Genomic DNA, 25,285 nt, shown 5'->3' on the forward strand with positions numbered 1-25,285 from the left:
AGAGTGGCGGTGCTACCGACACGCGGGAACGACGCTGGCGCCTCCCGCTCCCACGTCTGTGCCACCTTTGTCGATGTCCGTGTGCGTCTTTATAGCCGTCGCTCACTTGCGCCGAAAGCCCAAACGATTCTGGCGCCTCTCGCTCTCGTACTGCTCTTGTTTGGGACTTGCGCTTTACGCCCACGACCATTGGATACCCCTCAACTGTCAGTAGCGCAACGTTTAGCGGGGAGAGCCTCTGCAACTCCTCCTCCACGACGCCAGTTGTCGCTCTGCCGCTCTGCCTCTCTGCCTCTCTGCCGCGTCCGCGGGGGCGAATCGTCGTCCGCCCCCGCGCGCCACGAAGCGCGAACTGGAAAAAGCAGAAATGGTGGCGACACTCAAAAGGGACCCCCGGGAAGCGGCTCTGCGGTATCCGCTTCCGCGGGGACGGCACGAAAGGGTCGCGGGGTTACGGGGTCACGGGGTCGTGAGGTCACGGGGTCACGGGGTCGCACCGCCTCCCACCCCCGCCCCCAGCTGAATCCTTCGTCCCGTGCCCCGGCGCCATCAGGGATTAAAATTGGGGGAGGAAAGACAAAAAGCATCACATCCAGAAGACGGGAGGCGTTCGTTTTTGGAGTGGAATCTTTCTTTAATAGGTGTTCGCTAACAACAGCACTTGCCTCAACAGTTTATTTATAAGGCAAAATGGGGGGGGGAGGCATGTGTGTGTTAGTGTGTGCGTGTGTGCACGTGTAGTGGGGTGGGGGAGCAGTCGTGCAGCGAGCGGTCAGCACGCCGCGTAACGAACCCGGCGACCCGAGTTCGATTCCCGCTCATGGCCGGCGATGATTATTTTAACCGGTCCTGGGCCTCCCCTAGGTCGATTCGACCTGGTGCGGTGTGCGGTAAACATCGGCCCGAGGGAGACAAAGGCGGTCGGGCGTGGTGCTGGCCACTCACCCCCTCGTGTGCCGTGCCGGCCGTCATAGGTGCTACTCGCTAAAAGCACTTGTCCCAACAGTCTGTTACAGGCTATAGGGGGGACCTTTGTCTCTTGCGTGTCAGTAGTGTCACGGTGCACAGAAAGCATTCTCAGCATATAATAGAGACGCCGGCTTTAACCGGGTCGCCGCTGTCTGCCCGGAACCGGCCAAACGGCCACATCTCGTGTCCCGGCGCCGCGCTCGCAAGGCTCCACAGCGAGCCCCGGGCAAGGGGCCCTCCTGCTTCTACCCCAGCGGCATCGGCGGCGGCTTCGTCGGCAGCTTCCAAATCGCAGTCCCGCCCGGCGACGTCCTCCTCCAAGTCCGGGAACGCGACCTCCCCGGCGCTCGTCCCCACGCCGACGCTGCCGCCGCCACCGCCAGCCCCTCCCGGCTTCTTGGGAATGCGGAATCCGCCCCAGTTTGTGGAGGGCCCCGCCGGTGCGGACCGTGCCACGCGGATCTTCGTCGCCCCCACCGCTTGCGCACCGCTCCTCTTCGACGCTGCCGCGGCCACGGCCGCCGATGCCGCGGTCGTAGCGGCTGCGGCGGCGGCCGTCGAAGCCCCCGCGGTGCCGCCGGCCGCCGATTTGCTGCGTCGGCCCCTCCGCCGGGGGCCCGCGCTCGCCGTGTCCGTCGTGCCGGTTCCGGGGCCCCGTCGCCGGCCGACCGAGGCGGAGGAGCGAGCACGCTGGCGGCGGCGCCGCCGCTTGTGCCGGCGCGGGGCCCCCGGGCGCCCGTCGGCGCTGCTGCCGCTGCTGCTGCCGCCGTCGCCGGCGCAGCTGCTGCCGCCGTCGCTGCTGCTGCTGTCGCGGGACTTGCGATGGCGCGGAGCGCCCCGGGGTTTCCTTGCCGTGCCCGCGAGGGAAGGCCCTGCAGGAGGAGAGAGAAGTGGGGGGTGGGGGGAGCTATTAAATCTATGATTCTGATGACAGCATCTTTACACGCGAGCGGCGCTCTAATTGCGTCGCGGCTGTTCACCCACCAAATGTCAACGGCTCAGCGCCCACGTGAACGCAAACACGTCGGCAAATAAACCGACTGCCGTGAGAAGCTATCAAAAAAGAAGATGACGCCCGCTAGGCGTTCACCCCCATCCTGCAACACATCGAGCCCCATTTACACGTGTTGGGCATAGACTGTGTTTCAGTTTCATCCGGGCCGCCCCTCCTCCCCGAGAGTTGACTGCATATAGGGGGGCACCAACGTGGCTAGGAGATGTTAACTGCCTCGCCTGGTATATAGGAGGTCGTGGGTTCGATCCCAAGCCTGATGATGCCTGCTGCTGTATATTTGGAGTCTGCGTGCCTCTCTCTCTCATCATCATCACGGTGGCTAGGAGATGTCAACTACTACTACAATTCCGACCCTGACGCCTGTTGTATATTTGGAGTCTGCGTCTCTCTCCCAGTGGTGGCATGGATTTTTCTCCGGGCTCTCCTGTTTTTCCCTCCACAGTTAGAATCAACGTCACTCGTTCAACGTATTTGGCTCAGAAAATGTCCACACGACGATAAGCCCCTTCGCTGAGCTACCATTTGCGGCCAGGTCGCTTCGGAAAAAGGGCTACATAGCTCAGCGGGCTTTACCTGGTCAAATAAAAACAGTAACAGTCTTAGTTCAGCGATGAACTTTCAAAATTTATTACAAATAAACCCGGCGCCTCGCGGCGTTTTTCGCGACACGCGGCGTTTAACGACGGCGGAGGGATACGCACGCGCGCAGAGGCCGCCGCTGTCGTCGGCGTCGGCGGTGGGAGGAGACGCCAGGGCGAGCTGCACCCGCCTCCAAAAGAGCTGCTCGTGGAGACGCGCCAGGGCGCTCTTGAGCTTCTCCCGGCGCGACACCATGTAGCAGAGGTTCCTCGCCTGCTCCCACGGGTACCACGCCGTCATCGTTAGCGATAGGGGGGGGGGGGGCACGGACTACACCATGTAGCAGAGGTACCGCGCCTGCTCCCACCAGCACCATGGGCACCACGCCATCATCGTTAGCGATGGGGGGGGGGAGGGGGGCACGGACTACACCATGTAGCAGAGGTACTGCGCCTGCTCCCGCCGGCATCATGGGTCACCTATGAAAACGAGCTACATTGCTCAGTGAGTCTCCCCCTGGTAAAATAAAAATAGCTTAATAGTTTCGTTTCAAAGAATAGTTTTTTAAAATATATTTTAAACGTCTCGGAGCAACAAACCAACCACAGCAGGGACGTGTTTTCGATTTTAGAATTGAAGGGAAAATACCGAAAATTCCGCCTCGTTATGGAACGCTGGGACAGTACAAATTATTTTTATCTTATAGACAAATCCGAAAATGCGACGTCACGGGAAATGGCGTCGCATGCGTGGCATCACGTCCACGCTCTTCCCGCCAACGCCAAAAGCAGGCGTCACGGGGCGCCGGGGGACGTCACTTCTGTGAGCACGGAAATTGACGTAGCGACATTCCGACCGAATTGCAAACGCACGCCGTGTCAACCCATACTCTTTACCCCGTATTCTTGTACAGGGAAATTTAATTTTCAGGTCCACACGGCGTACAGCCGTTTCAATACGGGCTTTATAGGATGAACGTTGAGATTTATAATGGGCTCGGGGTGACCAATGAGGTCTGAATTGGTCTGCAATAAGGTAACCACTGATAAGGGGTTGACTGGTATGCCAATGACCCAGATTTTCCGTAAATAATCCGAATAAGATTTCCTCTTTTACTCAAAACTCATCCCCCTAAACCACAGCGTGCGTGCAAAAAATAAGAATTCCTCAATCAACAGTAGTAATGTGATGATGAAAATCAACACAATACTTTCTCAACGAATCAACGGGAGTATGATTGCGCCCATTCTTTGGCGACACTGCCGATGGAAGTGGGCTAAGAGGACGAAGAAGAAGGTGGCGCATCGCCTGACACGTCACCGATAATTACGTATCAAAATAATAAAAACCTTCGAAGTATCTTCTTCACTGGTAAATCTCAAATACCAATTCTCTGGGTCTCAAGCGGAGGGAGAAATTTCCTCCATCACCGCCCCCCCAACTAAACTGGGGGAAGAAATGCACAGATCCCCCGTATAGCCTTAACAGACTGTAGGGGCAAGTGCTGTTAGCGAGCACGAGGGGGTGGGTGGCCGGCACAACGCCCGACCGCATTTGTCTCCCCAGTGGCGATGTTTACACGCCGCGTCGGGGAATCATTTGAGGCCGAGTCGACCTAGGGGAGGCCCAGGACCGGTTCAGATAATCGTCACCGGCGTTGGCCATGAGCGGGAATCGAACCCGGGTTGCCGCGTTCGTAGCGCAGCGTAGCGCAAACCACTACACTACCAAGACACACACACACACGCACACACACGCACACACACGCACACACACGCACACACGCACCGTACCCGCTCGAGATTCTGCCGCAGGTGCGTGAGGGAGTTCATGTCCCGCTGGGCAGCGCTCTCCTCCTCCTCTCCCGTCGTCGCCGTCGTCACCACCGCCACCTCCGCGTGGCGCTCCTCCTCCTCCGCCTCCTCCTCCTCGTCATCCTCATCGTCCTCGTCCTCGTCCTCCCCGTCCTCCTCACTGTGCCCCTCCACCTCGTCGGCGTCGTCGTCCGCGTGAGCCGGGGACGACGACGATGACGACGATGACGGCGACGGCGGCGGCGAATTGGCCGAGAGGGTCGGAGGTCTGGCAGTGAGGACGCCGCACAAACGATTAAGGCTCCATTCTTACAGCCTGGCGGGGGCAGCACCACGCGTGCGGACGCGTCGTGCGTCTGCGGGTGGACGCGGCTCAGCACCGTGTACAGGAGGTCGTGGGTTCATGTAAACTACGACCTCCTGTATACCAGGCGAGGTAGTTAACATCTCCTAGCCACCGTGGTCGTGATTATGATGATGAGAGAGACACGCAGACTCAAAATATACAGCAGGCATCGTCAGGGTCGGGGTCGAACCCACGACCTCCTGGATAACGTCGGGCATGCGGATTTAGCAGAGAGAGAGAGACTGGGGGTGGTCAGTCATAGGCAGGGGAAACAACGGAGCCCTTAAACTTGAGCCAGGACTTGACCAGGGGCCAAGGGGTCAACAACACAAATGCCAGCTGGAGTCCAGACTGTGGGCAGCAGCAGTAGCAGCAACAGCAGTAGCAGCAGCAGCAGTAGCAGCAGCAGCAGTAGTAGCAGCAGCAGCAGTAGTAGTAGTAGCAGCAGCAGTTGTAGTAGCAGCAGTAGTAGCAGTAGTAGCAGCAGGAGCAGCAGCAGGAGGAGCAGCAGCAGTAGCAGCAGCAGCAGTATCAACAGTAGCAGCAGCAGTAGTAGCAGCAGTTGTAGTAGCAGCAGTAGCAACAGCAGCAGCAGCAGGAGTAGCAGCAGCAGTAGCAGCAAGAGCAGCAGTAGCAGCAGCAGTAGCAACAGAAGCAGTAGGAACAGCAGTAGTAGCACCAGGAGTAGTAGCAGCAGTAGTAACAGAAGCAGTAGCAGTAGCAGCAGTAGCAGCAGCAGTAGCAGCAGTAGCAGCAGCAGCAGTAGTAGCAGAGGAGAGTTAGTGATGCGAGGTTTTTGTTTGGGTTCGATCGCGTGAATATGAACGCGTCGTGAAACCCGCCATCCACCCGACACGGCCAACTGGTAAGGTTTGTAACGTAAACCAAACCTGCCGTCACTTGTTCAGCGCTAACCAGTTGATGTGTTGGAGAGTAAAGCCACGACATTTCGCTGGTGATTACAACCGGCATCATCAGGCGAGAATTAGTGACCTTCCACTAAGCGAAGATTTTGCGGAGGCTTTCACAACTCATTAAATTGCTCGTCTTACGATTTGTGAACATCACAAGCAAAATGTACACTCGCACAAACAATAAATGAAAAAACAACTAAATTAAATCACGACGTTTCGGAGGCAACACAAGCTTGTCTTCAGGTGGAACCTTCACAGCAAAATTACTGTATCAAGTGAAGAGAGCTCTAAGAGACACGAGACTATATACAGGTTAAGGGGCGAAAACAATACGAACGAGACGAGAGATAGGAACCGATCCTCGACCCGTATTACGGACGAGCCGTCGGACCGCGACGACGTTCAGCCTCAACGCGCGCCGACCTGCGAGGCTCCGGCACGGCCGCCGGCTTCGGCACGGACGGAGTCGTCAGCAGGGGCCGATCGAAGCCGCTCTTCCTGCGCAGCTTCCAGAACTGGTAGACGAGGTCTGCGGCGGCAGCGCTGGCGGAGCCGGCGCGTCCCAGGGCCGGCGCCGCGTCTGCCGCGCCGGCGAGCGTGTAGAACTCCTCCTCCAGACGCCGCAAGCGCTCCCTGCGCATCTCTGCGACCGCGTCCACGATGCCGCCGTCGTCGTCGCCGCCGGTGCGTCGCGCCGCTGCCACGCCGGTGGCGGCCGCCCTTCGCCCGCCAGGGAGCTCCTCCCACTCCCAGTCCGTGCTGCCGGTCGGCGTGGTGGCGACGCCGGCGCCGTCCGGGGGGAATTCGGGCGACGGCGGAAGGGAGCAGCCTCGGTTGCCGATGTCGGAGGCTTGCGAGGGCGAGCGCGACAGAGGCTGCGGCTGCTGCTGTTGCTGAAGGTGCTGCTGGCGCTGCGTGTGCTCGGGGCAGTAGGAGCGGAAGCGGACGCGGTCCGTGCGCTCATCCAGGAAGGTGGCCATGTCGAGGCCGCCATGGAAGCCGCAGGTCACGTGGAAGGCGCGCACGCACGTGTGCTCCGAGCACTGTGGGCGCGCGCAGAGACAAGTGCATACACACACATACACATAGGGTCAAACAAACAGGGACGCACACAGATATGTGCACGCACGCAGACATGTGCACACAGATACACAAATACACACACACATACAGGCATGCGAACACACGCACGGAGACGCACACAGACACGCAGAAACACACGCACACGTGCACAGACACGTGCACGCACGCAGACAAGCACACACAGACATGCACACACCACAGACACGCACACACCACAGACACACACACATCACAGACACGCACACACCACAGACACGCACACACCACAGACACGCACACACCACAGACACGCACACACCACAGACGCTCACACACCACAGACACGCACACACCACAGACACGCACACACCACAGACACTCACACACCACAGACACGCACACACCACAGACACGCACACGCGCAGCCACTGTTTTTAAGCCAGGTTCACACAGCCAGGTGTGTATGTGCGCATGCTAGGGTGTTGATTCGGTGCACAAAATAAGTAATTTGGCCATTAAAGGAGAATCGGATTCTACGGACACCCCCTCCCCCCCCCCTTCTGGTCCGGTAAACCGCAGGTTCACAGTATGCGTGATGTTGAACTTCTTTCGCAGCGTACGCAGCCAACCGTGCCAATCAGAGGTGCAGTGTTGAGTCTATGGGCAGTGTTGAGTCTATGGGCAGTGTTGAGTCTATGGGCAGTGTTGAGTCTGTGGGCAGTGTTGAGTCTGTGGGTAGTACGTATGATGGTTGGACTTCTTTCGCACCCTACGTAGCCAACCGCGCCAACCGGAGGCAGTGGGTCCACGCGACCCCAATCTCACTCTTGTGACGGCGTGATCCAATCTAGTCGCCCGCGGCCGATTTGCCCACATATCTGTGCGAGCAATCGCGCCGCTCCTCCAGGATCGTGTCGACCGACGGCGGTTCGCAGCGTCGCTGCAACTGGTCCCCTCTCCCACTCCGCAACCAGTTGCAACCCGTTGCAGAGACGCCCAAGAGTGATGCGATTCGTTTTACGCGTTGAGTGACCGTTTAGGCGTGAACTGGGCTTTGGGCCAAGTCCACCTAGGGGAGGCCCCGATGGCACGCGCGTGAGTGAGCCGTCACGGCTGCGATGCACTGCGTCGCCCACCGTGGCTGGGAGTGGAACTGGGGCTGGGCAGGATCGCGGTGCGGGACGCCACGTCACTCCCCACACAAACGGCACGCACGCGCTCACACGGCACGCACATGGACACCGTGGGCGTTGAGCTATCGCCAGACGGTCCTCCAGATGGGATGAGTTGAGTCACGAGTAACGGAAAGCACGTGTGTGTGTGTGTGTGCGTGTCTTTGTGTGTGCGTGGATGTGTGCATGCATGGGGTGTGTGCGTGGATGTGTGCGTGTGCATAGGGCGTGTGCGTGTGTGTATGTGTGTGCAGGGGGTGTGTGCGTGTGTGTATGTGTGTGCATGGGGTGTGTGCGTGTGTGTATGTGTGTGCAAGGGGTGTGTGCGTGTGTGTATGTGTGTGCAGGGGGTGGTGTGCGTGTGTGTGTGTATGTGTGTGCATGGGGTGTGTGCGTGGATGTGTGCATGCATGGGGTGTGTGCGTGTGTGTATGTGTGTGCATTGGGTGTGTGCGTGTGTGTAAGTGTGTGCTGGTGGTGGTGTAGCGGTTAGCGCGCTGCGCTACAAACCCGGCAACCTGGGTTCGATTCCCGCTCACGACCAACACCGGTGACGATTATTTGAACCGGTCCTGGGCCTCCCCTTAGGTCGACTCAGCCTAAAATGAGTACCTGGTGCGGTGTGTAAACATTGCCACTGGGGAGACAAAGGCGGCCGGGCGTGGTGCTGGCCACCCACCCCCTCATGTGCCGTGCCGGCCTTTCATAGGTGCTCGCTGACAGCACTTGCCCCAACAGTCTGTCAAGGCTACACGGGGGATCTTTGTCTTTTACTTTGGCTGAGTGAGTGGGTGGGGCGCTTGCGTGGTTGAGTGTGGGCGAGTGAGGGGGTGGGAGTTGTTGTCGTTGTTGACGAGACGAAGCCGTCAGGTAGCCCCGAGTCCCCAACGTGAATGGAGGAATCAGGGAGTGAAGTCCACGGGAACGTTGGCCAATTAATGAGGGGCGCTGCACACGCTGTATTAGCCACCACTCATGGTCCAGCAATGCCCACATCTCACTTCCTGTGCACGATCTCATTATCTGCGTATGTGTGCACGTTGAACTTCTTTCGCACCGTACGTAGCCAACCGTGTTGATCGGAGGTGCGGGGTGAGTGTGTGGGTGAATGGTTGAGTGAGTGTGTGGGTGAGTGTGTGGGTGAGTGTGTGGGTGAGTGTGTGGGTGAGTGTGTGGGTGAGTGTGTGGGTGAGTGGTTGGGTGAGTGGTTGGGTGAGTGTGTGGGTGAGTGTGCGGGTGAGTGTGTGTGTGGGTGAGTGTGTGTGTGGGTGAGTGTGTGGGTGAGTGTGTGTGTGGGTGAGTGTGTGGGTGAGTGTGTGGGTGAGTTTGTGGGTAAGTGTGTGGGTCAGTGTGTGTGTGGGTGAGTGTGTGGGTGAGTGTGTGGGTGAGTGTGTGGGTGAGTGTGTGGGTGAGTGTGTGGGTGAGTATGTGGGTACGCAGAAGCGCACAGAAGTAACATGGAGGAGCAAATCAAGGCTTTGGCGAAGTTTTACGGAAGCACACGGCACAGGCGGCAATATGCAGAAGCGCAGACGCAAGCGCAACGAAGCAGGCAGAACAAGAAACAAGCGGTCGGGAGCAGAAGCGCGGAGAGGCAGCGTGCGGGGAGGCAGCGTGCGGGGAGGCAGCGTGCGGGGAGGCAGCGTGCGAGGGAAGCGGTGGGAGCGCTACCTGGATGCAGGCGCCCGTGCGCTCGTGACAGAGGCAGCAGAGGAGGGCCCAGCGCGTGGGGGGGATGAGCGAGAGGCGCGTGATCGGCTCCATCTTCTCCGGGCACCCGATGCTCACCTGCACCGTCGCGCACACACAAAGACAAAGATCCCCCCCGTGTAGCCTTAGCAGACTGTCGGGGCAAATGCTGTTGGAGAGCACCTATGAAGGACGGAACGGCCAACAAAGGGGGGGTGGGTGGCCAGCGCCACACCCGGCCGCGTTTGTCTCCGCACCAGGTCCTGATTTGAGGCTGAGTCGCCCTCGGGGAGGCCCAGGACCGGTTCAGATAATCGCTATCACTGGTGTTTGTTGGAACGGGAATCGAACTCGGGCCGCCGGGTTCGTAGCGCAGCGCGCTAACCGCTACTACACTACCGCTCCCCACCACACACACGCACACACACGCACACACGCGTGTAGACACGCACGCACACGCACACACACACGTGGAGACGCTGGCACATCCAGGCCGAGCCAGCCCAGTGCGGCTTCGGAGGCAACAGGCGGTCGCGTTTCCATCGCAGATGCCGAGCTGTGCCGCTAATGGCGGAGGACCCGGAAAAAAATCCACGCGACCACGGGGAGAGAAACACGAAAACTCCAAATATACAGCAGCAGGCGTCAGGGTGAGGATCGAAATCACGACCTCCTGCATATCAGGCGAGGCAGTTAAGATCTCACCACCGTGCCTGGTCTACAGGAGGTCGTGGGTTCCATCCCGACCCTGACGCCTGCTGTGTATTTGGAGTTGGCGTATTTCTTTTACTGTGTTGGCGTGGATTTTATTACGAGTCCTCAGTTGTTTTCCCTCCACATTTAGAATGAACGTCACGCGTTCAGAGAATCTGGCTGCTGCTGTACATTTCCACATGAAGATAAGCCACTTCGTTGAGCTATCATCATTTATATACACTACACTACTATACACTACACTATACACTACTATACACTACACTACTATACACTACTATAAACTATACACTACACTACTATACACTACACTACTATACACTACACTACTATACACTTCACTATACACTACACTATAAACTACACTATACACTACACATTGGGCTCTATGGAGGCCCGTCGTTAGCTGATTAGTCGTGAACATGCGTGCTCGCTAAGAGGAGTTCTCCTGCACATCTCAGTGGGTCTCCTCACCCGGTAAAATAAAAACTGTTTCGTCGTTAAAGGGGTCGCGCGTTTGACGGGCGTCAATCGCCGATTCGCTCCAATCGCCGGACTGACGGTCACTCGCCTCCTGACCGCCGCGATTGCTGTTCCCGTCAACTTCACTTCTTGATTCCCCCCCCGCCCCCCCCCCCCGATCGTTCAGAGGTGGGGGGAGGGGAAAGGAGCGGACTGGGCCTCTCACAAAACAGGGCCCCACGATGCAAGCAACATTTTCCCGTCGCCAAGAATGTCCTCTCGAGTCTGGCTCGGAGCTCGGCAGGGGTGGGGGGGTTAACGGCGCCGCGTTCACCGCGCCACGGCAGTCGGCGCGACGCGATGAGGCCGTGGCGTCGCCGCGTCACCGACGCGCTCCTCCCATCGTCCGTCGCGTTCGGGTTTCCCGTCCGCAACGAGAATTGGCGTCACGCGTTTTACAGGAAATTGGCTGCTGCTATTAATGCAGTCAACCCCTTATCAGCAGTGCCCCCTACACCTTACTACAGACCCTTGTCAGCAGTGCCCCCTACACCTTACTACAGACCCTTGTCAGTGCCCCCTACACCTTACTACAGACCCTTGCCAGCGCCCCCTACACCTTACTACAGACCCTTGTCAGCAGTGCCCCCTACACCTTACTACAGACCCTTGTCAGCGCCCCCTACACCTTACTACAGACCCTTGTCAGCAGTGCCCCCTACACCTTACTACAGACCAATTCAGACATTATTGGTCACCCCGTGCCCCTTATAAATCTCAACGTTCATCCTACAAAGGCCCATCATAAGGGAGAAACACAAATAGACAAATTATGTTATCGTTGTTGAAACAGCTGTACGCCGTATGGACCTGAAAACTCAATTTCCCCATACGAGAATACGGGGTAAGCCGTGTGGGTGGACAGCCGTGTGATTGTCCACGTGATGATGATGATGATTGAGCTGTCGTTTGCGACGGCCAGGTTGCTTCTGCAAAAGAGCGCCACGCCGCTTAGCGGGGCCTCGTCAAATAAAACCCAAAAAAATCGGTTTACACCTCGTCGCCGAGCGGCACGGAGCTCGTCAGCGCAAACTCTCCCCCGCCGCCGCGTCATCGCCCCTGACCTCGGGGATCCAGAGGGCGCAGCTGACGTGCGCCCACTTCCCTCCGCTGCGCGTCGGCTTCATGGCTCCGTCTCGCCGGGGGCACAGCTGGCAGCGGGGGGCGGCCACCCCGCGGTCGCACACGCGACACAGCCAGCTCCCTGCGGGCACGCACGCGATGCCGTAGCAAGCCTGGGTACGCACACACACACACGCAACAGCGCGGTCAGCGGGCAGGTACATGCGCACGCTCATCCATAGGTACATGTGTGCACCCACATACGCGCCCACGAGCATGGGTACGTACGCACACCCATGCCCACACGTGCGCGCATGGGTGTGCATGCGCGTACATGCATAGGTACAGATGCACACGCACACGTTTACAAACACGCATAGGTGCATACTCACACGCGTACATGCACACACACACACAGGTACATACGCACACACACTCATAGGCGCACACACATAGTTACATAGCACTAAGATGCCCCGTATAGCCTTCACAGACTGTGGGGGCAAGTGCTGTTAGCAGCACCTATAAAGGCCGGCACGGTACACGAGGGGATGGGTGGCCAGCACTACACCCGGCCGCCTTTGTCTCCTCAGTGGCGATATTTACACACCGTGCCAGGTACTCATTTGAGGCTGAGTCGACCTAGGGGAGGCCCATGACCGGTTCATATATTCGTCACCGGTGTTGGCCGTGAGCGTGAATCGAATTCGAGCCGCAGGGATCTTAGCGCAGCGCGGACCACCGCGCCACTGCTCCCCCCACCAAGTGGACACGCTCGCTCACACTCGCCCACGTGGACACGCTCGCTCACACTCGCCCACGTGGACACGCTCGCTCACACTCGCCCACGTGGACACGCTCGCTCACACTCGCCCACGTGGACACGCTCGCTCACACTCGCCCACGTAGACACGCTCGCTCACACTCGCCCACGTGGACTCGCTCGCTCACACTCGCCCACGTGGACACGCTCGCTCACACTCGCCCACGTGGACACGCTCGCTCACACTCGCCCACGTGGACACGCTCGCTCACACTCGCCCACGTGGACACGCTCGCTCACACTCGCCCACGTGGACTCGCTCGCTCACACTCGCCCACGTGGACACGCTCGCTCACACTCGCCCACGTGGACTCGCTCGCTCACACTCGCCCACGTGGACACGCTCGCTAGCACGCAGACTTCACAGGACAACCAGAGCAAAGATTTAGGATTCATATTCAACTCCAGCACCATTGCTCCTCAACGGCCACCAACAGCCAGGGCCATTGCTCCGAGCCCTCCGCACCGATGCCCCCCCAAGCCGCGACCAGCCCGGCGGCCGCGCCGCGTACCTGGTGGACACACACGTCGCACTTGTCGCAGAACACCATCTCGTTGCCGTCCTCGGCGTGCGGTGAGCGGCACACGTCGCACACCACGTCCGCGTCGAACTCGATGCCCAGCGCCGCCTCGGTGCTGAGCGCCCGCAGAGCCGAGTCGGCGCAGCGCCGCTCCAGCCGCGACAGCGCCGCCTCCAGGGAGCGCTCGCGCACCGGCGGCAGCCCTAGCGCCATCGTCGTCATCGTCGTCATCCAACTGATAATCTAGTATATAATTACAATAACCCCCCTCCCCTCAAATCGTTGCACCTGATGAGTTAATTAGTTAATGATGACGTCACCCTGCTGCTGCTCTATATAAGAACGGGAGACAGAGCAGAGCCTCACCATTCTGGCGAATTGCCCGATGATGCTGGATGCAATCACCAGCGAAACGTCGAATTCAAATTGTAAATGTTGTGGTTTCATGCTTCAACACACCGGTGGGCTAAAGCAGTGAACTATTTGTCTTTTGTCAACGTGACACTTTTTTACTGATTGGCCGTGTCGGGTGGTGGAGGGTTACAACACATTTATAAATAACGCCATCTAAACCCAAAAACGTTGATTATGAGCACACGAACTTTATCATCGCAACACGGGGCGCCAGGGTGGTGAGATGTCAACCCCCTCGCCCAGTACGCAGGAGGTCGCGGGATAGAACCCGACCCCGGCGAGGTGGTTAACATCTCGCCACCGTGGCGCCCCTACGTGGATTGTGTTTGAGACTGACTGGCCTACACCAGAGACAGCCTTTTCTACCGCCTAGTCTCAGCCAAAGAATGCCGAAAGGCGAACAGTTAAAGTTGTGATACCGGCAAAAGGTCCCGTAGACACAGTCTGGTGCCTGGGTCTGAGCTTGACACGTCGGCGGTGCCGGCTCCGCGCTCCGACCGAGCCAAGGCACCTGGTCACTTCGAGTTATTAAACTAAACTATCAACTGTTTTTTTTTTATTTTACCAGGTAAGGCCCACTGAGCTTTATAGCTGTTTCGTTGTCAGCGACCTGCCGATCACAAATGAGAGCTCAACAATGTGGCTCATCATCATCATCATCGTGTGCAGATTTATAGCAGCCGAATACTCGAAACGCATGTTGATTCTAAATGTGGAGGGGAAAAAAACGGTGGACCCGGAGAAAAATCCACGCGGCCACGGGATGGCGAAAACCTGGAAGTGTTAAACTGGGGAGAGAGAGACACCGCAAACTATAAATATAGAGGGTTTAGGGTCGGGATCGAACCCACGACCTCCTGTATACCAGGCGAGGTAGTTAACATCTCCTAGCCACCTTGATGATGATGAGAGAGACACGCAAACTCTAAATATACAGCAGGCATCATCAGGGTCAGGATCAAACCCACACCCTCCTGTATACCAGGCGAGGTAGTTAACATCTCCTAGCCACCGTGGCGTTTCAGCAGAGTCTTGAGCCTTCTTGTTGACCAGAAAAATAGAGAGAAAAAAAACCCACTGATTTTAAGTTAAAATAAATAACGCAGAACAATCGCACCAAAAGAACTCCACCGCATACAGCCCCCTCCCCAACACCCCCCCTTCCTGTCTTTGCCACTTCAAAAAAAAATGGTTGCCAGGCCATGTGTCTCACATTGGAAACAAGATGTCAGAGGTCTCTGGGTTGAAACTGTAAATGGCACGTGAAAACAATTCCGCTGGTTCACAAAGCGTGCCATTAAAGAGTTGCACTGCCGGGAACCTTGTGTGTGTGCGTGCGTGCGTGCATGTACGTGGAACTTCTTTCGCACTGCACGTAGCCAACCGTGGAGAAAACTACAGCCGGGGACTGGAATGATTAAGATGAGATTGGGACGTAAGGCGCTTTCAAACGCTGGGTTATTTAATCTACGACCTCGCCTGGTATGCAGGAGGGTCGTAGGTTCGATCCCAACCCTGACGCCTGCTGCTGTATATTTGGAGATTTCGTGTCTCTCTTTCTCTCCCCGTGGTCGCGTGGATTTTTCTCCGGGTCCTCCGGTTTTTCCCTCCACGCGTTTAGAGTATTAAGCTGCTTTAACTTTCCACGTGATGATACGTAAATTTCGTTGGGCTATATCATTTGTGATGGCCAGGTCGATCCTGAAAAGGGCTCAGTGGGGCCTTACCTGGTAAAATAAAAGATGGTAAAAAAAGTGTTAAAATAGTTGCCATTATGTGCAAATGCTTAAATCCTTCATAGTGCCCGAATGGTACATTTATAATACAAAACAGTTGCAATGCTTAAGGTTCAAAGATAAAAGAGTCAGCCAATCGATACAACAATAACAACAAAACCAGCGAGAGAATCATAAAAAAGAAAACGCGGCGTGCGCAGATTCTTTGCTTTTCAATAATTAACTCCCCGTCGGACGGACCTGTTTTTTGTGTTTTTTTCTCGTGCACATTAAACAGCCGAGAGGAGACCGGCCGGCTCGTCAGAGGTCAGGGCACAGAGCCGGCACCTCTGAGGACCTGGTTCGAACCCAGGTCTCAGCCGCCGCCTGTGATTAACAGCGAGTTCCCAAGCGTAGTGGAGTTGATGGTCTCTCTCAGCCTGGTCGGAATCAGAATCTTTTAATTGTGCTGGAGGAGACATCCGGTGAGCTATGAAGCCATTTTTATTATTACACGCTTTTTATTTAACTCACTCTGTCTGTTGTTGCTGTTGTTATCGTATCATCAAATCTTGTTACTCAATTTTAACCCACTTCCTAATGTGGTATCGACTGCAAACTTGGTATACTTATGTCATACTGATGACAACACCATATTCTATTATTTAAAAAAAAAACAGATATTTAAAAACATTATTTTGTATATGTTATGTTTTGGCTTGGCTCTAATTGTCCACGGTCAACTGACGTTGGCTGTAATTGGCCACGGTCCCTGACGTTATGGCAAGCTTCGGGGCCACTTCCTGGAGTCGTAGAGTTCTTCCATTGCTAGCACGTACATTTCATGAAAGCGTGTTTTGAATTGTTTTTTAATCTTACTTTTTCACACATATCCAGTTAGGGGCACCGTGTCAGAAAGTTACAGCAACAAACAAAAAAGACAAAAATCCCCCGTATAACCTTAACAGACTGTTGGGGCAAGTGCTGCTAGCGAGCACCTATGAAGGCCGGCACGCAGTTCAGAGGATTACAGAAATGTCGGTATGACTGCCTTACAATGAACACTTCTCTGTAAGGGGCATGCGAGAAAGTGTGCATCTTTAGTGGATGGACAGGAACATGCGTTATTTTGCTGCTATACTTTCACAAGTGATAAGCAACTTCGTTGAGCTATCATTTGTGGCCAGGTCGCTTCTGAAAAAGAAGCCAATGGCTCAGTGGGGCTGTACCTGGTAAGAAAAAACTATTTAGTTTTATTTATATATTTTATTAAGCGATGTGCTCACCTTTCCTATACTTTGCACTCCTATCGTGTGTCTATCTTGTTTGTTGTTGTTCACGTTCTGACCCCGTGCCCCAACGGGACATCTGATTCCACGCAGTACAAATAAATTCAGTCTGACTCTGTTGACTCTTGACTTGAAGGGATCTCAAAACGTAGTTCCGCAAAATATGCTTCTGCAGTTCAACAAGTACGCGACCAATGTAATCCATAACAGAGGTTTGGGATAGATTGCGTGGATATAAATGTGTCGCCACCACCCAACACAGCCAATTGGTAAGGTTGTGTTACTAGTTCAGCACACCGGTGTGTGTGTGTGCTGGAGAGTAAACCACTGCCCGGGCGGCGAGCCACTGACCCATTTTTGTCATCTCGCCGTTGGCGGCTCGGAGCCAGCTGACGTCCATGTCGTCGAGGTCGTACTGAGTGGCCTCTTCCCCGCGGTCGTGATCTCTGGTGGCCGGGGGGGTCCTGAGCACGTCGTCGGGGTCAGGGTCGGGGTCGGGGAGGAGGTGGTGGGGAGGAGGCTCCTCCCAGCGGTCGCTGCACCAACCCTGGTTCAGGATCCTGGACGGAGAAAAGTAAGAAAACAATCATTTTGATAAATTACAAACATTACTAAAACATAACAATAAAATACATATTTTCTACCTGCGTGACTTTGACGAAAGAACCAAAGAGTATGGATCTGTGCAGTCACGAAAACTTCTAATCGAGATGCAAGACAAACATTAAACCGCGAGTCACATTCGGCGCCTGTGTCGGTCTTACGGCGACTTTGTCGAGCCATTACTTGCGTTGGCTTGGTTGCTTCTGAAGAATGAGTTGCTTCCTCAAGGGGGGGGGGCTTTGCCTGGTAGGATGGGGATGGTTTAGTTTGAATTTGCATCTTTTTGGGGCGATTTGTGTTGCCTGTCCTGTACCTTGCACTCCTGTCAGGCGGACAGCCTGATGGTGGCTGTGTTGTAATTGCTGGCGAAACGTCGCACTCGAGTTGTAAATGTCGTGGGTTTATTCCCCAACACACAGCCGGTGTGCCGTACTCGTGTCGAGGAGTCGTGGGAGGAAGTGAGGGCATCGGCAGGAGAGAACAGGGTTACGTCATAGGGTGACGTCACGTTACCCAGAGGAGAGGGGTACTTAAGGGGGACCCCGGGACGAGGGGCGGGGTCGTTGTGGGGAGCCGAGGGAACGGAGGTCTCGAGGGGTTGGAATACACGCCGAACGGAAGACGCGCCGCTCGGCACCGGGACCCTCGGCCGAGGAAAGAGTGGGATTAGTGGGGAGCTTAGGTGAGGATAGGCCGAGGAGTTAGGCGGCTACCGGGACGGTCCACGGGAAGGACCAAGTGGAGAAGCATCTACCTCGGGTGTGATCCGGTGATACTGTACGTGAGTGTAGTCGTTAATATAGTTAATAAACTGGCTAATTAATAAACTGCTCATCTCTCACATTAACATAGCCACTTCCGTGCCCAGTTACATGCTAATTTCTCACATTAACATCGCTAGACCCGGCCACTTCTTTATGACCCTTGGGCTACACCCATTTCAAACCTTTTAAAACAGTCTGCCCCAGCAGCAGATCATACTTTCCCACCTGATGACGGAAGCTTGTGTTGCACCCGAAACGTCGTGATCTATTTTATTTTATTTTCCACCCACGTGACTTTACCGAAAGAACCAAAGAGTATGGATTCCTGCAGTCACAAAAGCTTCAAATCAACACTGGCAAGATCTCTTACAGAGAATTTCGTCTCCGTGTGAGTTTACACCACAACACTCTTAAAGAATTGGCACGTGTTGTTTACGTGGCAAAGCTGACTAATGAATTGTCTGTTGTCGAGCGGTGAAAACATGAGCTGCGCTATGCGCAGTCCTCACCTGAAGCTGGGCACCGGGATGGATTCTGGACAAACCGGCACCTGGACTCCACGCTCCCACTCTGGTCTCCAGGGGTCGGCGAGCAGATAAAACTGACCCGGCACTAAGGATCCGGAGTCTGGCAGCTTCATGGCGCTGATGAGGTCAGTGCGGAAAATCTGGAGCACATCGCGAACAAGGGGTCAGGGTCAGTGGAAGTGACGACACGGCCGACCAGAATCTCCACCAGCATCATCATCACCACCGTCACCACCACCGTCAGCCATGTATGGATGTGTAATGCGGGCGAAAGCGACCTTCCGGATGTGACGTCACGAGGAGGCGGAGCCAGGTGACGTGGGTGAAAGGTAGGGGGTCCTTAAGCGGGTAAACCGGAAGGAGAAGGCAGTCGGGGTGTGAATGGAAAGGTGTGGGGCCACGCGGGCGTACGAGCCGAGGGGGCACCGTCAGAAGCGGGAGCCAACCCTGGGAACAGTAGGGAGCTACTGGGAGGTGCAAAGCTGCAGATAGAGATAGGCAGTAAGGCTGTGTGTGAGGGGCAGCGGGGTGGCTGCCAAGAGTCGCAGGAGCGACGAGAAGGCGAGACAGCACGAGGCTGTCAGAGCTGCAGCAGGAACAGCCAAGGGAGCTGTGTGAGAGTACAGCAGCGGAGCTGCTGTGGGGCTGCAAGAGCGACAAGAACAGCAGCGGGGCTGCTGATGTGGACTGGAGTGACATCGGAACCAGCACAGAGAGAATAAGAGAGACAGCCGTGTGGGAACGCAGTACGGACCGAATAAAGGACACTGAGCCAGAGATCGTGGTCAAGTCTTTTATTACACTGGGGTCAGAAGTGAAACGGCATGTCTAAGCAAGTAAGGAAGAAAATTCCCCCGGCGCCAGCATCGGCTTCTTCGTCCGACGACGACGAATTCCCTCCGACCACGGATTCTGCTGGGGTGGTGGAGGAGAGCCCTGCTGAGGCGAGCACGGGGACGGGCGTGGAAGATGTCGGCGCGATGGCGGGTCCGTCAACAACATCGGACGCTGACCAAAGATGGCAACAGGTGGCAGAACAACTGGAGACACTAAAGGACGTCCTGGCGCATCTATGTCACCTCGTTACGCCAAGGACGACGATGGAACGAGGTGCTCCACGGGCCGCCACGTTGCCTGCCCTGCCGCCGCCATTGGCCACGCGGCAAGAAGACGCCATCTTGCGCGCTCCGCGGCGCCAAACCGCCATCTTGGCCACGCCGCGGGCCGACGCCATTTTGAATTTGCCTCCAGAACAACCATCATTGGAAGACGGCGTAAAGAGGAGTCGGAGTCGCCACCTTACTACAGTTAAGGAATTCTCTATCGGGGGCGATTGGAGCGCTTTCGCCTGCCGATTTTTGGCGGCGGTTCGTTCAGCAAGATGGACCGATGCGGAGGCCTTGGAAGTGTTGCCGACTCTGCTGGACGACGAATCTGTTCGATTTTTCCGTTCCATAACGGCCGATAAGAAGAAGACTTTATGTGGAGTTTTTGAGGAAATGGCCGACGCCTATGAGCCACCTGACGACGCGCATCGGCGATTCGCTCAACGACAACGAGCACCCGAAGAATCGCCCGTGGCGTTCAGGGGTGCGGTGTTGGAGCTGGCCATGGCAGCATATCCTGACACGCCACAGGATCTGCTCGAGCCTCTCATATTGGGAAAAATGCTGGAGCTGTCTCGGGATCTGGGGATCCCCATGCCTGTGTGTGGGCATGAGAAGCTCACGTCCCGGGCGGCAGCAAAGTGTCTGGATGCGCAGTTTAATCTCCGTCGCTGGAAGCAAGTGGCGGCATGGACGGGTGGGCCCGTCAAGGAAGGAGGCGCGATGGGGTGGGACCCCACAAGGGCGATCTATGTGCCGGATGAGCGGGGTCCACAGGAGCTGACGGCTGCCTCCTCTCCATGGTCGGGACGCGGAAGGCCGGGGCCGCGCGCTACGCCATCGGGACGGGGCCGCCGGGATGCAAGACCTGCGCTTCGGCGCAACGAGGCCGATTGCTTCCGCTGCGGCCGTAGGGGCCATTACGCCAAAGATTGCTGGGCCCGCTTCCCGGGTCCGCCGCAGCAGGAGCCCACAACACCGGACAAGCCGACCAAGGAACCTCCGAAACAGGCATGTCGGCACGCACCAGACACTCGGCAAGGCTTTACACCTCACCCACCACCTTTGTTGCGCGATCCTATTGTTGTTGTTAAAGAAAGGCCATCGACGGGGCCTTGTCATTCAGTTACGCAGTGGCGCAAATTGGCACGGAGAGTTGTCGCGGCCGCTACGGGTTCGTCCACTGTACCGGGGTCCATACAAGGTGTGGACGTGCGCATTTTGGTCGACTCGGGAGCGTCTGCGACTATTATATCGGATGTCATTTTCCATCTGTTGGGCATTCCGCCGGGGGCTGTGCGTCCGGTTTATGGGTCTTGCGTCGCGGCGAACGGGGGTAGTATGGGTATCGTGGGCCAGGTGGATGCTAAGATATCTATAGGGGATGTGTCGGCTTCGGGCGTTGTGTTAATATCGAGATCTTTGGCGGTTCCTTGCTTACTAGGCACGGATTTTTTGGCTAAGATGCCCATTTTGATTAAAATCAATGAGAATTGTATTGAATTGCCGGGGGGCCGTCGAATCTCGTTTCTGCCGTCGCCCTGGGGGCGACCTGCTTCGGCCGTACAGGTGCAGGCGCTGTCCGTCGCATCTGTGGACATCCCACCTGGTTCACAGATGCTTATACCCTTGCGGTATCGGAAGCCCCTGCCCAATCGGCTAGGAGCATTAGGGGTCTTGTTGTCACCATCCGCCACGATAACAACGGGATTGGCGTTAGTTGGGGCACAGACCATCGTCCGGCCGGATCAATTACCGGTTTTACAGGTGCTTAATGCGGTGGTGGAAAACATCCGTGTTCCGGCCGGTACGGTTGTGGCACATGCCACTACGGCGTTTGCGACGCACGATTGTCCGCATCGCCGGGGAGTGGTCGCTGGTGTTTCCGAGCCAAGGGGTTCGGATAATCGTTGGATCGCTACCTTATGTGACGAAAATTCTTCCCTGTCCGTGGGGCAACGTGATGCGCTGCGTAAATTGTTGCTGACGTATTCGGATGTGTTCAGCTCCGACGATTTGGATTTGGGACGCACATCGTTGCTTTCCCATCACATTGAGACGGGCGACGCTGCCCCTATTCGGTTAAATTCGCATCGGATGAGTCCAGCGGAGCGAGAACACGTTCGGGGGGCGGTGGAAGACATGTTGGCTGCGGACATTATATCGCCATCTAACAGCCCATGGGGCGCTCCTGTGGTCTTGGTTAAGAAAAAGGATGGCAACTTGCGATTTTGTGTCGATTTCCGGAAATTGAATAAGATATCGGTGGCAGATGCGTACCCCCTGCCGCGTATGGACGACTCCCTTGACGCATTGTCGGGGGCTAAGTTCTTTTCCACACTGGACCTCTCTTCGGGATTTTGGCAGCTTCCCCTTGACGAGTCCTCACGGGAGAAAACCGCATTCCGTACGCCGCAGGGGTTATTTCAATTCAACTGCCTCCCGATGGGATTGAATGCGGCCCCTGCTACATTTCAAAGATTGATGGAGCTCGTTTTGACGGGGTTGCAGTGGGAGACGTGTCTTATATATTTGGACGATATTATTGTGTTCAGCCGCACATTTGAGGAACATTTAACGCGGCTGGAGACAGTGTTCACGAGGATGCGCTCTGCCAATTTGAAATTCAAACCAAAGAAATGCCACCTACTGCAACGGTCCGTCCGTTATTTGGGGCACATTGTGAGTGCAGAGGGGGTGTCCACGGATCCGGAAAAGACGGCGTGTGTCCGGGATTGGCCGACTCCGGCCTCTGTGGGGGATGTTCGGCGGTTTTTGGGATTTGCCTCGTATTACCGAAGATTTGTGCCGGGGTTTGCGACGATTGCGAGGCCCTTGCATCTCCTTACGGGTAAAGGACGGAAATTTGTTTGGGGAGAGCCGGAAGAGGCGGCCTTTCGGAGTCTGCGTGATCTATTGGCTACGGCCCCGACATTGGATTATCCCGATTTTGATCGCCCTTTCATTCTTGATACGGACGCGAGTGACACAGGTATTGGGGCGGTATTATCACAGTCTAAAGGGGGCGTAGAGCGCGTTGTGGCGTATGGTAGCCGAGTCTTGTCGCCTGCGGAAACACGCTACTGTGTCACTCGTAGAGAACTTTTGGCGGTTGTTTTTTTCCTACGGCAATTTCGACCGTACCTTTACGGTCGTTCTTTTATTGTGCGTACGGATCATGCGGCCTTGCAATATGCACTTAAAATGGACCAGCCATCGGGACAGTGGGCACGTTGGTTGGACACGCTGCAGGAATTTTCCTTCCAAATTCAACATCGGAAGGGAGTGCGCCATGCGAACGCTGACGCACTTTCCAGATTACCAGGGCGCGCCCCTTGTAAATGTGCGTCGGGGACGCATAGGTGTTCGCCGATTCTGAACCCCCCTCAGCCGCTTACGTTGGCCGTCGGGAAGTCGGATACTCCGATGGAACCGGGACCGACTGATGGGGTTTTGAATCTGCCGCGGTCTGTCTGGATTCGGGAACAGATGATGGACGAGTCGTTGTTGTCCATGCGGAAGCGGTCTATGAGGGACAATGGGAGTCCGAGTTCGGCTGCGGGGCCGCGAACCGCTCTCCGAGATGGTCTGCTTATGTGGCAAGAAAGGTTCCAGGAAAGCTGGCGTGTGGTGGTACCAACGTCCTTGCGATTTGAGTTGATTAGAACTCTCCATTGTGACACACTATTGCATTTAGGGGTGCAGAAGACCTTGTTGACGTTACAACGTCATTATTTTTGGCACGGCATGGCGACAGATGTCGTAGGGCACGTGCGCGCGTGCCCTGAATGCGCCCGGCGTAAGCCGCCTAAACATCCTTACGTGCCGCCTCTCCAGTCGATTCAGGTGTCTCGAGTCAATGAATTGGTGGCACTGGACATATTGGGACCCTTCCCACCATCGGCGAGGGGAAATAAATATTTGCTGGTAGGGGTTGAGTATCTCTCCCGTTGGCCGATGACCTGGCCGTTGCCCGATCAGTCGGCCGCGGCCATCACCGACGCCTTTTTGTTTGGGTACATTATGGACAAGGGGGCGCCGGAGAGACTCCTCACGGACCAGGGCCGAAATTTCTCTTCTAAATTATTGGCTGAAGTGTGCGCAGGCCTTGGGACTAAGAAGATACGGACATCTCCATACCATCCGCAGACGGATGGTATGGTTGAGCGGCTGAACAGGACATTGTCTGCCATGCTTTGCCATACTGTGAGTGAACAGCAATCGGATTGGGATCTGCACATCCCCGGAGTGCTTTCGGCGTACAGGATGACGCCCCATGCGGCTACAGGGTATTCGCCGTTTTACCTTATGTATGGTCGGGAAAACGTGCCTCCGGTGGATGTGCAATTGGGTACTGGGGTGAAGGGACCTCGTAAACCACTCCCTGAATACATTCAGGACACGGTTCGCCGGGTTACGGAGGCGCGGGAAAACGCCCGCGTGGCTACGGCCAAAGCCCAGGCCCGGAACGAGCGGTATGCTCGGCGGTCTGAGGGAAAGTGCCCCTGGAAGGTGGGAGACCTGGCCTGGCTCCATTGCCCACAGGTGCGGCCGGGGACCTCTCCTAAATTGCACAAACCTTGGCATGGTCCTGTGCGCCTCATTGAGGTTCCCAATCCACAGTCGGCGCGCGTTCAGTTTGGTTCTCGCCGTTGGTTTGTTCATACGTCGCGGTTGAAACCATATGTTGCTCCCCTACGTGATGCGTCATCTCCCAATGTTGCCTTGCCGGGGTCTGTTGCTGCTGACTCTGACTCTTCCCCGCCTGCGTCCATTGATCTTGCTAGAGCGCCTGTCGTACCTGTTCCAGACAGGCCGACCGTGACACCGCGGGGGAGGAGTGGGCCTGTTCGGAGGGCGCCTGCCAGGGCTGCGGTACCTTCAAGCCCGGCGACCCTTCCGACCCCGCTGCAGGCGCATTCGCGGAATACGACCAAGACTGATTCGTCAGGGACACGAGATGTCGGTGGACTTCCAATCGCAGCAGGGGAATTACCCCCTGTCATTTCTCGTGTTCCATCGCGTCCCCGTTCTACAAGTGGGCCGCCGACCGTCCGGGACGGGCCGGCGACCCGCACTCGTTCCAAATCGCTTACGTTTCGTTGATTGTATGTTGTTATTGTTCTTGTTCTTGCCGTCGTATTTATCGCATGCTTTCGTACGTTCGTCGATGTTACTTGTGTGTTGTTCTTGTTGTTATATTGCATGCTTAGTGTCCTTTAAGGGGGAAGGTCGGTTCACCGCATTACGCTTTGGTGTTGTTCAGCCGAGGTCGGCTGGGTTTTTTCTATGGGGGAGGGTGGTGTAATGCGGGCGAAAGCGACCTTCCGGATGTGACGTCACGAGGAGGCGGAGCCAGGTGACGTGGGTGAAAGGTAGGGGGTCCTTAAGCGGGTAAACCGGAAGGAGAAGGCAGTCGGGGTGTGAATGGAAAGGTGTGGGGCCACGCGGGCGTACGAGCCGAGGGGGCACCGTCAGAAGCGGGAGCCAACCCTGGGAACAGTAGGGAGCTACTGGGAGGTGCAAAGCTGCAGATAGAGATAGGCAGTAAGGCTGTGTGTGAGGGGCAGCGGGGTGGCTGCCAAGAGTCGCAGGAGCGACGAGAAGGCGAGACAGCACGAGGCTGTCAGAGCTGCAGCAGGAACAGCCAAGGGAGCTGTGTGAG

General features: G+C 56.3%; 1 protein-coding gene across 3 annotated transcripts in view; it reads right to left on the reverse strand.

The window, feature by feature from the left end:
• Window positions 1–613: 613 nt before the first annotated feature.
• LOC144736324 (protein Jade-1-like) overlaps window positions 614–25,285 on the reverse strand; it is a 91,389-nt gene continuing 66,717 nt past the window's right edge. For all 3 annotated transcript variants that reach the window (XM_078618985.1, XM_078618986.1, XM_078618984.1), the window contains 9 exons: window positions 18,497–18,654; window positions 16,972–17,180; window positions 13,194–13,405; window positions 11,861–12,031; window positions 9,543–9,659; window positions 6,061–6,680; window positions 4,357–4,645; window positions 2,686–2,836; window positions 614–1,841 (listed from right to left, as the gene is read on the reverse strand). In XM_078618985.1, the coding sequence (XP_078475111.1) occupies window positions 1,078–1,841; window positions 2,686–2,836; window positions 4,357–4,645; window positions 6,061–6,680; window positions 9,543–9,659; window positions 11,861–12,031; window positions 13,194–13,405; window positions 16,972–17,180; window positions 18,497–18,654 (2,691 nt within the window). In that variant the 3' untranslated portion in view covers window positions 614–1,077. The remainder of the gene's footprint in view (window positions 1,842–2,685; window positions 2,837–4,356; window positions 4,646–6,060; window positions 6,681–9,542; window positions 9,660–11,860; window positions 12,032–13,193; window positions 13,406–16,971; window positions 17,181–18,496; window positions 18,655–25,285) is intronic.

Source organism: Lampetra planeri, chromosome 60 (genome assembly GCF_965212315.1).
Source record: "Lampetra planeri chromosome 60, kcLamPlan1.2.h2, whole genome shotgun sequence".
NCBI lineage: Eukaryota > Metazoa > Chordata > Hyperoartia > Petromyzontiformes > Petromyzontidae > Lampetra > Lampetra planeri.